Raw genomic sequence first — 15,448 nt, 5'->3', positions numbered from 1 at the left:
ATGAAAAGAGACATGGAAGAGCTCTCGGATCATGTGGCCCAGGCAGGTATGACCCTAGCCCTGAGTAGCATCCTGCCTTCGCCCAGAATGATACCACAATATAAGGACAAAATGATTGACTTCAACAATTGGCTAAGCTTCTGGTGTCATTCAAAGGGTATCCAGTATCTGTCTGCCTGGGACGACATGATTGACAGACCACGATGCTTTGCCAGAGATGGTCTGCACCTGTCGCCTCTGGGATTCAGGTTACTGGCTAAGGCTCTTGCCACCCCTATAGTGCCTTTTTTAGGCAAAGTGCAAAGGACAAAACCACCACCATAACAGGTACAAGCATGCAAAATCTGAAAGTAATGCTACTGAATGCTAGAAGTCTAAACGTCAAAATGCATTCTCTCGAGGCACTCCTAAAAATGGAGAACATCGATATCTGTGCAGTAACTGAGACCTGGTTCAATGCTCCAGAGAGCATTCCTGCAATACCAGGCTACAACTCTTACCACACTTTTCGGCTACCAAACCAGGATCAAAACACTAAAGGTGGAGGAGTGTCCATATTCACCAAGGATATTCACACCACCAGGTTAGTTGCCCAACACAATGTGTCTGAAATTCTCCAGGTGCAACTAACACTAGGTAAGACTGCAATCCAAATTGTAGCTTGCTATAGATCCCCCACCATGCTCCAAGATTCTCACTACACCTTTCTAAACATACTGGAAAATATTAATATACAACCAAACACCCTAATACTGGGTGATTTCAACTACCCTGCCATTAACTGGGAAAACTACTCATGCACCAACACTTTTGCCCAACGGTTCTTGGAATTCATAAAGTCCAATGCCCTGGATCAACTAATCCATAGTCCCACCAGGGCTCCAATATCCTAGACCTGGTCATTACCAACATGGGAAATCGATGCTCCACACCTATGGTCAGCCCCTCGTTGGTCAGGTCAGACCATAAGCTAATCACCCTTAACATCCACATCCCACCCCCACCTCCCAGTAAGGAAACCTCCATAAAAAACTTCTCCAAGGCCAACTTCACGCTACTCAAGTCAGAAGTTACAAACTTCATGACACCCATGCAGACGGGAACTGAAAGTTCAACTGCTGCGTCCTACACTAAGGTACTGTATGAGCACATCCACTCATGCATGAATCGTGCCATCCCAAATAGAACCAAGATGCTTCCTCCAAAAAAAGGAAGCCAATCCGGTGGTCCCCTGCCATAAACAAACTTTACAACAAAAGGAAAAAAAACTGTTGCAGAAAAGAGGAAACTCCCAGGATGCAAAAAACTCCCTTACCAGCCTCAGTAAGAAGCTGAGATCCCTCATAAAATCCTCCAAAGCTAGTTACGAAAATAAAATTGCCAAAGATTCCAAAGACAACCACCAGGCATTCTATAACTATGTCAAGAATCTAAATGTCAATGCTGAGATCTGCTCTGAGCTACAACATAATGGCATTAAATATACTGATCCCAAGGATATTGCCAATATCCTGGCAGATAGATTCAGTGCCAACTTCACCCCCCTCTCACCCCCTAAATGGCCCATCTCACTACTGGAAGATTGCCAAATTCCGGTAATAATGGCCACACAGGTAAAAAACGCACTCTCCAAAGCTAAGAATACAGCATCCATGGGACCAGATGACATCCCGGGCTGTGTACTACATGAACTACAAAATTAACTGGCACCTCACCTAAGTGTCATGTTTAATCATACCCTCACCTCAGGTTTTGTGCCCACTGAGTGGTGCACAGCTACAGTTATCCCACTCCACAAGGGGGGATCCACCTTGGATCCCAGGAACTACCGCCCCATCAGTCTGACGAGCCTGATCTGCAAGGCCATGGAACGTATTATCATGGAACTTATAAACAGAGACACTGGCAATCTTAAAACACTGGACCCCACCCAGTTTGGGTTTGTGAAGGGCTGATCTTGTCTCTTGAACCTTATTGACTTCTTCAAATCCATCTCCAGAGCCGTGGACGAGGGTAAGGCAGTCCACACAGCCTATCTGGACCTCGCCAAAGCCTTTGACACCATCCCCCACTCTGGAATCATAGATAAATTTACTAAGCTGGGCATTAATCCCTACATCACTCGATGGGTTGCCAACTGGCTTACTGACAGAACCCACACTGTAAAAGTAGCTGACTCCAAATCCAGCTCCAGACAAGTGACAAGTGGAGAACCTCAGGGTTCAGTCCTGGGACCTCTCTTGTTTGGCATATACTTCTCTGAAGTACAGGCCAACACTAAGGAAGTCTGGCTAACAAAGTTTGCAGATGACTGCAAACTGGGAGCCATTATTGAATCCCCAGATGATGTGGATACTCTACAAAAGGGCCTTACAGAAACAGATGCTTGGTGCCAGAGCCATGGGCTCAAGCTCAATGCCAAGAAATGTATGGTTATCCCCTTTGGGAAAAAACATGTACTCATGAATTATCACATAGGTGGCAGTACACTAAACACCGAAAGTGTGATAAGAGACTTAGGGACACAGGTGGACAGTGGTCTCACCTTCAATAACCACATCGCCACAACAGTCAGGAAATCCTTCTATGTGGCACACCTCATCATTAAGGGCTTTTCATCCAGAAAAAGGAGGTCATTGTCCGACTGTACTCATCCCTCATTAGACCCATTATAGAATACAATGTCCCATTTGGTATGTACCTCTCAAGACATCTGCAACAACTGAAAAGGCCGCAGAAATACCTCACTAAAAGAATCACAGGCCTAAAGCAGATGCCCTATGCTGACCGCCTTAAAAAACTCCAGCTATACTCTGTCGCATGTCGTCTACAGTGAGGCGATCTCTGCTTAACATACAAGGACCTGCCAAACCCAGAGCTGTTGGACATGCTACACTTAAAGAATTCTCAATCCCTCAGAGCTACACGCACCAGGGATCTAAATCTTGTCATCACAATAAACAAAACATGCTGGAGGGATTGGCTCCTGACCCAGAGACTCCCCAGACTCTGGAATAGACTGCCCATACATGTCAAGCAGAGTGCCTCTTTGGCCCTCTTCAAAAGAAACCTTGATGATTGGATGGGAGAAAAGAAATTCATCCCAGGGATCACATCAGTCGCCCTGCTAGACAGGGGTCCAGGGAAGTGAATAGTGTGGGAAGAAATAGCCAGGGAATTGTTATGGCTAGGCTTGTATAGGCCCTAGAGCCGATAGCCTAGTACCAACCTATGAACCTAAGATGCTGCATCAACATTCTGCTCTCCAAAAACAAGCTTTACAATTTAAGAGAAACAACTTATATTTAATATGCTCAAATTCAAACATAACATTTTTGCTAGGTTACTTCCCTACAAAAGTGTATTCTTCTGTCTACTCTATGTTGGAAGGAATAAAATCACAACTACCAGTCCACATTTTACATTTTCTTCCAATTTCACTCTATATTCACAGTAAAGAGGCACCTTGGAAAAAGGAAGTAAAAGAAATAGTTGTCATTACTTTATTTTTCTTTACAGCGTATGATCAGTACTCATCATACAGCTGTCTCCCAAAAATATCACCAAGGCAGATAATGAATGAGACTGCCCACTCTTGATTTCCATGGTCAGACACTGACTTTGTAGATGAAAACATGTACTCATATTTACTTACTGATGTTTGTCTTGGTGGCCTGACTGCATAACCTTTTATGTACAGACACACACAAGTGCACATAGACACATGCATGCTTGCAGATACACACACACACACACACACACACACACACACACACACACACACACACACACACACACACACACACACACACACACACACACACACACACACACACACACACACACACACACACACACACACACAGATCTACTGGTATCTCCCCTTAAAAATGCAGCTAATGTGTCATCATTACACACAAGCATATGACTAAATATGTTACATCTCCCTTAACTTAAAATAAAGCTGTAGCTCATATAAATAGAAGCATGCAATGATTTCATATATGCACTATACTGTAGCTAGATTATGTATGCCATTTGATATAAAGAACTACATAAAAAATGAAATCATTTTTTTTTTTGCAGGTAGATGCATATAGCCACAATCTTTAGAGGACAGGTGGCATCATGGTGCAAATCCTTAGGGTGGACTTTCAGTTCACCAAACCATTGCCTGTTGATAGGTTAATTAGCAAGTGCACTATAGCATGCAGTGCACCCACTGGCTCTAGGTGATTTGGTTACATTCACTAATGCTGATGTGCCACGCTGACCCTATGTAAAAATGGGAAACAGAGGGATGATGATAAAGACTTGTAGAGAAAAGGTATAGTGACCCTTGCACTGAAGCACTGTATACCATGGGGATAATTACTCCAGTAATACGAATGTTTCATACTTGAGTTGTCTTCCTGATTAATGTTCCTTTTGTCACATCAAATCTAGCTTCTATTCTGATGTATTTTATTTTTGTCTTTTTGTCTTGTAGCGTCAAAACAGGAATAGGTTATTCCATCAATTTTTCATCAGCCTTATAATCCTTAATTCGCCATGAAATTATCCAATTTTGTACTAGACATTGGGAGCTCCATAAAAATGTACTCCACAGATACCCTCAGCATTTCAGTTTTGTCTGGTTACTTCATTCTCTTTCCCAACTTACTAGGATTTCTGTTGGTACTTGCCATGTGGTTAGCGATAGAGGCTGCTCTTTTTGAGAACTTAGTCTCATATGTTCTTTTTTATGTTTTAAGACAATTTAATCAAAAGGATAGATAGCACAAAGTCTAAACAATGCACTGGAAATACTTTTTAAGAACTTGCTCTTATGTTCTATTTTTAATTTTGACTGACTGAACAGGCAACAACCTAGAGAATGTGATTTAACTCACAGTGGCCTAACAGAAGTAAATATTGATAAGATCTTTTTTTGGGGTGGTTCTTCCCTGCTGAAAACCAGCTATCAGTCCACCTCTTGGACAACTGGCCTATTTGTTCCACTGTCACAAGGGAAAAGAGCAGCTAGCGGGGGTGTTTCTTATTTTTCTGACACCCTACAGTATGTTCGCAATAACAAACTCCAGGATTTGACATGCACTTCACAAGTTAAGGTACCCCTCAAGGCTATAACCATACAAGAAGTAAACAAAACATGAAAAAACACAAACAAAATGTAACCACTGGCATTCTATGCCAGTAAAGTTCTTTTTGCAGCAATTCAGTGGCTCCATTTTGTTTGTGGCTTTTCACCCCTCAAGGCTACCCTGACCACCAGGGCTCAGCACTCCTATGTGGTCTCCATCCTCCACCAGGGATTTTAACATTGAACTAACATTGAACTATATAGACCGGGAATGCACTGTCTCATGGTTTTCCTGTTGAGAGACAAGCTGGTTAAGCCATGACATTTAAACCCCCCCACTTCAGTAAGAGTTTGAGGCCCCAATTGAACTTTGGTTACTTGGATCATGGTCAAGACTTTGTTCTGCTATGCCAATGGAGCTGGCTTCTGATAAGATCTTGGGGGGTCATTCACTATAACAAATGAATGTAATTATCTTTGATCTGTTCTATCTAGTGATAGGGAGATAAACATTCTACTGCATGTGAGATCATGGTCCACAAACTCTACCTTTAGGGCCTTTCTCTTTTTCCAGACAACAGACAAGCTTCTTTACTTTAGTTCACAGGACCCCAGTATAATTATAATTGATCTCAGCTGCCACCTTTCTTCAAGCATCAGTGTCAAAGTCTTACATGCTTTCTTAGTTATCTTTCTATGTCAGAATGTCAGGCCATGGAAATATGGATTTTACAAGCAGCATATAAGTCCCTGCTCCATCCTCATTGTTTTTTCCTCTAGGTCCTGTCTTCTAGGTCTACCTGTTTCACCTTGAGTGCCTCAATTTTAGTTTCAGCAGATGGACTATTATGCTTTAACATTGCGCTCTCTTTTGAAGGGATAACCAACTGGTGTGAAAATCAGATAATGTGTGGCAGACTCTCAGGGCTTCTCCTGTGACTGATCCATAAAGTCAGTCAAATCTGTGATGACTTGTACTGACTCTGCTATGCTCACCTCTAATGATGATCTTTCAGGCACTTCTTGGAGCCGCCTATTCTCAACAGTAATTTGTTGTAGCACTTCTGGAGCCAGACGCATTTCTAAAGTCCATTCAGCACCACATGGAAGGGCCCCCGTGGGGATCACTGTAGCAATTTTCATTTTTTTTTTAATACATTTTCTTGGCATACAGGTTACATCCTTCTTCATGCAAAACAGCAGCCAAACCCACTACAAGCTACAGAAAGTGTTACTTAATGAATTTAAACATCCTTTTTTAATTTAAGGAGAGTTGGGGAAACAATTCTTTAATACCAGCATCCCTCCATCCATCCAGAGATTAATTAACTCATTCCCTCCAGTACAACTCTTTTGAGTGTGTACCTTTAACTCCTAGTGGGTGTGGCCTGAGCCTTTAAAAATGAAGTTATCACCTTACAATTCTAACAAATACTCATTGACAGAGGTCAAATATCAATATAGGTGTGTCTGCCATCATGTATGCTTCAAGATAAAATATTCTGACACCTTGTATGAAGCATGGTTTTGGAATTATTAATGCAAGTATGAACAAGTAATATTTGACGCCTAGAGGAGCAGTAGGAGGTAACTGCAGATGCACCTGGAGGCGTCACTCGGAGAAGTAATATTTTGAAGAGCTGTAACAGCTCATATGTTACTATGAAGAAACTACATGAAAGGGCCGATCTACTTGCAGTCTCAGTCTGGTGGGCAGTTGTAATAAATGAAAGCATCTTAAAAAGATGAGGTCATGCTGTTATATTCCAGCTATAGGCAAGAAGGTATATACAGCACAGGCTGAGTATATTCCTTAACCCACTTATGTCCAGGCATCTAGTGTACTCACAGTGCACAGAAAGTTGTTTTGTTGTCCTGTTGTGCTTCCCCAAATCACCCAACCCAGACAAGTAATACATACATGATTCAACAAATAAAATACTTAGAAGATTTTCACTATAACTGTTTACTCCGTCCTTTTAACACTATTCTAACCTATATTAAGTGTTCAGTTGGGTGAAAAGGTTAGAAAGCCTTAACATCGGAGTCTGACGTCAGACAGTCTAACCCAACTATGGCAGTAATTAGGGCAGAGATGCTTTACAGCCCCTAAAGTTAATGAATAAATAAAATGTGTCCCTCACAAATGTATTTATCTAGGGGGTGCATTTTTAGCTCAGGCTACAGTTTGCTTCTCTGTTCAAGTTTCTTTAGAACAAGAAGCTGGTGTTTATTGGATCATGTACCTGGTTCACTTCTTGTAAGAGTTGGTCCAGGCCATTGTCTTTTCCATAGTCAGGAACTGATGAGAATGAAATAGTCCATCACCTGTTCTAATGCAAAAAAAATAATTCCTCTGGGACATACTTTGATAGTCCTAATCCGTTGTAGCAGTGAAGATGTTGATTACTAAGCACAATGTTTTCCATTTTTAGAAGACTGGTTTGGGGAAGTCATTACCTCACATAATTATGGTCCACAGATTATTCTCTTACAGTTTAGCTCATGCTGCATGAAGGATCCTTTCCTAACCAGTATTGACAGGATGCTCACTACAGAAGCTTGCAGTTTGATTTTCAGTCCTGGTTTGGGTTACAGGGACCTTTTTGCCCTCTTGATTTCAAGCTACTGGGGGGAAGTCAACTTTAAACATAGTTCATATTCAGGCTGTAAACAACTCAAACATTCTACTCTTCTCTAAACATCATTTAAAGCAAAACAAAAATCTTAGTTATTAATTCTTTTTTTGCAACTTTTCAAGACATGCAAAGAGAAACTGGATTTGGGTTTCATCTTCCTGCAGTCTGAGTTCTATATCTGTCTTAGTTGTGATTAAACATATGATTTGATCTTTATCTTCAACCGTTAATGTTTTTACCACTTACCATTGCATGTATACTGACAGTCAGAAGCTCTTAACAGCTGCAGGTGGAGAATAAAAAGGAGACAGAGACCACAGATGTCTTGCAGCAGGCTGGCTTCGTATGGATTCAGAACAATAATAGTTGCATTGTTTCCATGTAGTCTCTGTTCTCCACCTGGTCTTTGCTAAAATATTGACGTAAATATCATGTACTATTTTTGGGGTTTCACTTGGATGGCATTCACAGTGGCTTCTAATGCTATAAATAAACATACTTAAATAAATTATTTTATTTTATTTTATTGAGCTCACTTTTTAAGCTACTCATTTAATCTCTGCAAGAAATGGAATCTGATGGCAATGTCATTTAGAAAGAAGAGATAAACAGACAAAGAAATATACAGGTAAACAAATGGGTAGATACTTGGATACTAAGGGGGAAAAGACAGACAGACAGACAGACAGGTCCAAAGATACCTGCAGACTTGGGGGGGGGTGATACTCAGCATCATGGGGCAGACATACCAAAGCAACCTTCCCCACAAAGGGTATGAAGGGAGAAATAAGCTTTAATTCTGACTGAAAGTTCAACATATAAAAGAGACTATACTCAGAAGGTAAAAGTTACAGCAAGAAACCCTGTTGCAGAGGTTAATAAATATTAATGCACTAACCCTATTTGGTGTTACTGTACATGCGTACCCCACCAGTCGGTTCCATTTTCCTCAATGGAGTGCAATTTTGGAGTTGGTATATTTAATTTGCAGGAAGTGTGTATGGGGGGGGGGGGTGCAAAAATGTAAAAAAAAATTCTGTTGGGTTGTGGTCATGTGGTGCAAGGAATTAAGATGGCCCTTGCTACTGTGCAGCTGTTGGGAATGCATGTACAGCACTGACCACATTTATCCAAACAACTTGCATCTACTGGCAACCAGACAATGTGGCATTCCAGTAAATCAGTCAGCAGCCCATTAAAACTGGCATCCCTGCAAACCACCCAGGAAACCTATAACAAAAAGAAAAATAGGCAGTAATCTAATTCTGACTTTCATCTTGCCTTCTTTGGTATAATGTAGACTATATACTTAACTCTGGGACAATGCCTCTAAATAGCTCATATGTTACGTTTTGATACAATTGGTTTGTTTTTCAGGCCTTATTTAAGTACTTTTACATTACTTGGATGTGGCTAAACTAGAAAGCATGCCTAGGTTATCTGTGGTACAGGAAATATAGCATCATTTTTTACCTTTCCACAATCCGCCTTTATCAAATGCCCTAATTAAGAACTGCACCGTTATTTCCTTTTTTTTCTACCAGCATCCTTTTATTTTCCCTTTATTTTAATTTTATTTGCCCTTTTATAAAGCTCTGTCTTCCTGGAAGCTTTTCCAGGATACTTGCATCATAACATTTACCTGCAATCCTGTGCCATTTGCCATCACACAGCTGGGATGTGACTGAGGTTGAATATTCCTGAGCACCATTATGCAGCTGTACTATGACCTGCAAGAAACAGCAAAAAATTAGGAATGACTTTGAAATATGTTCTGCACTTTTAATTAGAATGCAAACCTGTAAACCACATTTCATTGATCATGTTTTAATTAAAGCAATATAAACTCTGACACAGCTTTATGGCAAAGCAGTTTACATGAAATGATTTGGATATGTAACAAAAAATTATCTTGGGTTCAGTAAATGCCCTATAAAACATTATTTATTTATTTTATTTTACATTTGTTGACCAGGATAGTCCGACTGGATACATGTCCATTTTCAGTGGAGGCCCGGGGAGAAAAGCTCCGAAGGAAGTTACACAAGCATCTTAACAAAGCACATGTTTATCATAAGTTACAAAGTCTGTTGATGAGTATCAGTTATACATGGACTCAAACATATTATATAGCTTAATAAAAATAGCACAAGACATCTGCGTTACAAAAATAGTATTGGTATACAAGAGAAGCTAAACATTTAGTCAGGCTTGGAGCATGGACATAACCACTGAGACATGAAATACTGCTTGAGACATTTCTTAAATCGAGATAAAGATGTTTTTAGGGTAAGGTCAGCAGGTAGAGAGTTCCAAATTTTGCAACATAATTGGCAAAGAGGGTGTCCCCAGCTGAGTTTTTGGGTTTGATAGTTTGTACTACCATTCTATTAGATGAGCGTAGTGGTCTGAGGTTAAGGTGGGGATAGATAATGTCTTTTAGTGCCGGAGTATTATCAGGTTGTTTGAGTACTTTATGAGACAATATAAGTTGGTTATACTGAAACAGTCTGGGTAGCTCTAGCCATCCAAGATTACTTAGGTTTATACAATGATGTGCTCTACAGGGCAGGCCAGTGGCAAATCATGCTATGTGATTGTAGCAGCTAGAGAGTTTATTAAGTTCAGTTTTATTTAAGTTGGTAAGTACAGGGGAGGCATAGCATAGGGTAGAGACTAGACTGGAGCGGGCAATGACAGTTCTGGTAGATGGGGTTAGGAACGGCTTTATCCTATATAGTGACCCAAGTTTTTTGTTAACAATTTTGACAGTTTTGTTGATGTGCACATCAAATTTAAGATTGTTGTCGACAATAACTCCTAATAGTTTTGTGTGGAGATCTGGGGCGATTATGGTACCATTATTGGACATAATGGTAAAGGATAACAGTGGGGACCTTTGTGTGGGGGGGATAGGAGTTTTGTTTTGCTGGGATTCAAAATCAGACAGCAGTCAGCAAGCCAGTTTTCAACTCGGTTAAAACAACTCTGGGTTATTGACTGCAGCTTTAGTTGGGAGGTGGCAGTGCAGATCAACGTGGAGTCATCCGTGTATTGGATGCAATTAACCTTTGGTATGACAGTGTGAAGGTCACTGATAAATATGGAAAACAGAAGAGGTCCCAGAATAGATCCCTGGGGGATACCTAGGGTGTTAGGCAGGAGGTTAGATAGTTTGTTATGCCATAGGATGGCTTGTTGTCTGTTATCCAGATACACTTGAAACCATTGGAGTGAGTGACTGCCCATAGACATTGTTTTCAGGGTGTTGATAAGTAGATGGTGGGTGACCATATCAAAAGCATTTGATAGATCCAAGAAGAGGGCAGAGGATAATTTGCTATTGTTCCTGTTATGGTTTATAGTATTGGAGAAGGAGAGTAGGGCCGTGATGGTACTATGATGTGGCCTGTAGATTGTTCTGAATTAGATAGAACAGAAGTTGTTTTTGGATGCATTTTTCCATAATTTTAGCAAGTGGTAACAAGATAGCTATGGGCCTAAAATTGGACAACTCAGTAGATCTACCACCTTTATGGAGGGGTATGACATGAGATATTTTCCAGATAGAGGGGACTTTTGCTTCAGATATGGAGCGATTTATTAGAATGGAGATAGGGTATGCTAAGGAATCTGCAGCTTTTTGCAAGTATTCAGGAGGGAGTAGATCAGCAGCTAAGGTAGTGGGTTTTATTTTATTTTAATCAGGGAATGAATGAAGGATGTAGGGACTGGATGGAAGCTAAAGGTGGATTGGAAGTTGGGAATGTGTGTTAGAGGAGTTAAGGGGTAATTGGCTAGCTAGGGCTTGGATAGTCTTGGTAAAGAAACTATTGAAGGTGTTAGCGACATCCTCTGGTGATTTATCAGTAGAGGCTGAAGAAGGTGGGGTAGTGGTTTGACCTGGGTGCAATAGTTTATTTAATCCTGCCCAGAACTTTTGTGGATTATTTTGGTTTCTCTTTTGCAGTTGGAAGTAGTAGTAGCCATCCAGGTGTGCACCCCAAGCATAGTCTGATGCATCTGTGGTGAGGCTCTGGGTGGTGGGGTGTGGGGAGAAGGGCAGTCCCTTGTTGTGGGAGCAGGCTGTTGCCCACCAAAGAAATTCTTTCCTCAGGCAAGGAATAATAGGCAAAAGAGTTTCCAGATCTTGAGAGTGTGGACACCAATGGCTCTTTAGGTACCACTGAAGTTTCCTCATATGCAGTCTGGCATGTGGAATGAGGAGTATGCAAGAGGCCATGAACCCCAGGGCTTGCAGGATTTTCCTTGCAGAAAGCTGGGGCCTGGTGGCCAGTTGAGAGAAGTAATCTGATAGGAAAATGTGCTTCTCTGGTGTAAGGCGTGTCTAGACTTGCTTCCAGGAAGATTATCCTTTTGATGCGTACCTGTTTAGATTTCATTTCATTGATTGTGTACCCTAGGGAGGTTAATAGGTCCTTTACAAAGGCCAGGTCTTTGAGCAGATTTTCCTGGCTGTCTGCCTGAATAAGGCAGTTGTCTACATAGGGGTAAATTTGAATATTTCTTTGTGTGCAAAAGGCAATATCTGGAGCCAGGCATTTTGTGAAAACTATGGGAGCAGTAGATAAGCCAAAGGGAAACACAGAGAACTGAAAGTGTTGAGATCCTGCCCTGAAGTGGAGATATTTTCTGCAGGATTCCCTGATAGGAATGTGGAGGTAGGCCTCTTTTAGGTCCAGGGTGGCTAGCCAGGCGTCCTTGGAGAGCATGGGTAGCAGCTGCCATAGGGTGAGAATTTTGAATTTTGGGATCACCAGAAAGGTGTTTAGAATGGATAGATCGAGAATGGGGCACCAGGTGCCCTTTTTTCTGGGCACCAGAAAAAGTCTGGAGTAGAAGCCTTGGCCTATCTGCTCTGCAAGTACGTGCTCTACTGCCCCCAAGGAGAGCAGGGAATGGATTTGGTTTTGAGCCTCTGCTACTGATTTGGTGGTAGATCTGGGAACTGTTTTGGGGTTGGAAGGGTGTGGAAGGAGAATTTGTAACCCTGAGACAGAATGTTCAGAACCCATTCATCCTTGGTAATGGTGGCCCAGGTGCTTGAGTGAAAGGAGAGTTTTCCTCCTAGGGGTATGTGAAGGTGGGCAGAAGTGAGGTTGGGAAGGGGCGAGTCATTGTGAGTTCTTACCATAAGGGGGTGGCTTAGAACTCCCTGGTTTTGAAGTGGAGGTAGTCCACTGCTTAGATCTCTGCAACCCCTTGGGTTGCTGTCTGGGGGGGGGGGTCTGTTTCCATGGGGCCTAGGCTGGCCCTGTCTACACGGAGCCGGAAAGGATCAGTTCTTGGAGGGAAAATGCCTATTGAACCTAGGGGGCTGGACCTGTAAGAAATCGTTAACAGTCTGCATAGATTTTGCTTTCTCTTCCATCTTTTTTACGACCTCTTCTGCTTTAGTGCCAAACAAGTTATCTTTGTGCAAGGGTGCATCCAACAATTTTTGTTTAACATGGTTTTGCAGTGGTTGTTCCTTAAGCCATGCATGTCTTCTAATGACAGATCCAGTGACTGCTGCCCTACAAGAAGCTTCTAGGGTGCCAAAACCACAGTGCAAAGTGTGTTTAGTTACTTGACCAGCAGAATGCATTAAGTCCTGTAAATCTTTAGATTCTGTCCATGCAGGAAAGGAGGAAATGTTTTGTTTAAGAAGTTTCAAGGTATGTTGCTGATACTTAAACATATGGAGCTGACAATTTAGTGTTCTGATAGCAAGTGTAGCTGAGGTGTATACCTTTTTACCCCATCTGTCCAGTGCTCGGGAATCCCTGTCTGAGGGGCTGGGATTCTTAACTGAGGTTGCTTTAATCCCTTTAGGCCCTTGAGTAATGACCTCAGGGTCAGCTGTTGGATTTTTAAAAAGATATTTGTGTGAGTCAGGGACTCTGTAGTACCTGTCTGGTTTTCTGGGAGCAGCAGGGAGGGCATCTGGAGTCAAGCTGGATTCTAGGAAGACATCATCCACCACATCTAGGACTGGGAGAATGGATAAGGGCCTATGTTTTGGAAGGTCCAGGAACTCTCTGAGTCTCTTTTTAAACTGTGGATAGTCTTGACTCTTCAATTGGAAATGTTTCCTTATGGTATGCAGGGTTTCCCCAAAGGAAAATCCTCTGGGGAAGAGACTGAAGGAATGGAGTCCTCTTCATCAGAATCCTCATATGTGGAGAGGGGCTGCATGTCCTCATAGTCAGATGCATCAGATTCATCTGACTCTTGTTCAGACAAAACTGCTGGAGACAGATCTCTTTTCCTTTTTGAGGGAGTGGCTTGGCTTCCCGTAATCAGCACGATAAGTTCTTCTGCCATTTTAAGCATCTGAGACTGAGGCAAGGGAGCAGGTGCCTTAGAATGGGTAGTCAGTTTCTTGGGTGTGGTTCAACCCCTGGGCCTGGGGAACTCAGTTGTTTTCGAAAGAACGGTAGCAGTGAAATAAGGCATCGGTTTATGTCAGGATTTGGTGTTGCAAAGCCGATGCCTGCACAGCGGCTCTGGACCCATTCAAGGTAGTGACGACTGCAGGATCCTTAGATGAAAACAAGTTGCGCGGCATACCGGACTCAGAAAGGGTCTTGGTAGCAGCCTGTGAATTAACTGAAGCAAGCATCAAGGGCTGCGAAAGAGCCTCACTGTGTTCCAGAGGACTGATGACCAGTTTACTGGAAGCGTTGTTGGTAGGTTTGGTCCTGTGCGGTCTGTCTCTGTCTTTATCTACATTTTTTCAGAAGATCTGCTGTCAGATGGCTTACCGAAGCTATATCAGAATTCGAGGATGGAAATATCTGGCTACAATAAGGGCCCGACGACGAATAGTTATGGCATTAAACAAAGTTGAGAAGCAACAACAAGGGACGTCATGGTCTGGGCCTAGACAAGTGATGCAGTAAGAGTGGAAGTCCCAGTGTGGTATTTGCTTTCCACAGGCGAGACAATTATTAACTTTTTCTGACATTGGTTAGTGCAAGAAAAAAGGATCCCCAACGGGGTACTTAGCTTTCGAATACTTCAACTTCTATTTAGAAACAAAACTCTGGTAGCAGTCGGCCGGCACTCGTGTGAACTGCTTCTGCTTTGGGCTCCACGGCAAGAAAGACTGATGTAATGGAGTTGGATGCCTTCCTTTATACCACTGACAACCTGACATCAGTCCAACGCAGAAATACTGGTATTCAGGACAGCCGAGGGCTACCCTGGCAGGGATAACCCAAATGTGATGACTGCAACAGTGAAACATGAAGAACATCTTCCAGAGGCGAAGATCTTTGGGGACCTGCTTCATTGTGATTGATTTCATCAGGAATTCGTTATCCAGCTGCAGGGTCTTGTATTACTTGCTTAAACATTCAAACAAATTGAGCTGTGTTTTTAGGGAGCCATATTCAATGTGCTGTTCCCTCTGTTGTTCTGACAGTTGCTGTGCAGGCACCTGGAACAAACCAAGTACTCTGTCTCCATTGGGGGGTGTTGCATTCACATTACTTGGTCTGATGTTAACAAAACTCACTGGAGGAGTGTGCAAAGTTACTAGAGGTTCTTGTATGTTTGTAATATTCATTCCATCTGTTTCACCATATTGTCGAATTCTGTTAACACTGGAAGTTAGTTCCTTTAGTGCTGATGTTAATTCGCCCACCAGCATTTCAAGTGTTTTGGACCCTTCCATTACACACAGGCTAGGAACCTTCTCAAAACCAGGAAATATAGCTGC

The 15,448-nt window shown here is 42.1% G+C and overlaps 1 protein-coding gene across 1 annotated transcript in view; it reads right to left on the bottom strand.

The window, feature by feature from the left end:
• The window catches only part of LAMA4 (laminin subunit alpha 4), a 1,355,623-nt gene that overhangs the window by 57,109 nt on the left and 1,283,066 nt on the right, over window positions 1-15,448 (bottom strand). The window contains exon 38 of the mRNA XM_044061904.1: window positions 9,365-9,452. Coding sequence (XP_043917839.1) covers window positions 9,365-9,452 — 88 coding nt within the window. The remainder of the gene's footprint in view (window positions 1-9,364; window positions 9,453-15,448) is intronic.

Source organism: Protopterus annectens, chromosome 2.part0 (assembly GCF_019279795.1).
Source record: "Protopterus annectens isolate FY-2018-M chromosome 2.part0, PAN1.0, whole genome shotgun sequence".
Classification (NCBI taxonomy): Eukaryota; Metazoa; Chordata; order Ceratodontiformes; family Protopteridae; genus Protopterus; species Protopterus annectens.
This window is presented reverse-complemented; position numbering and strand designations above follow the sequence as displayed.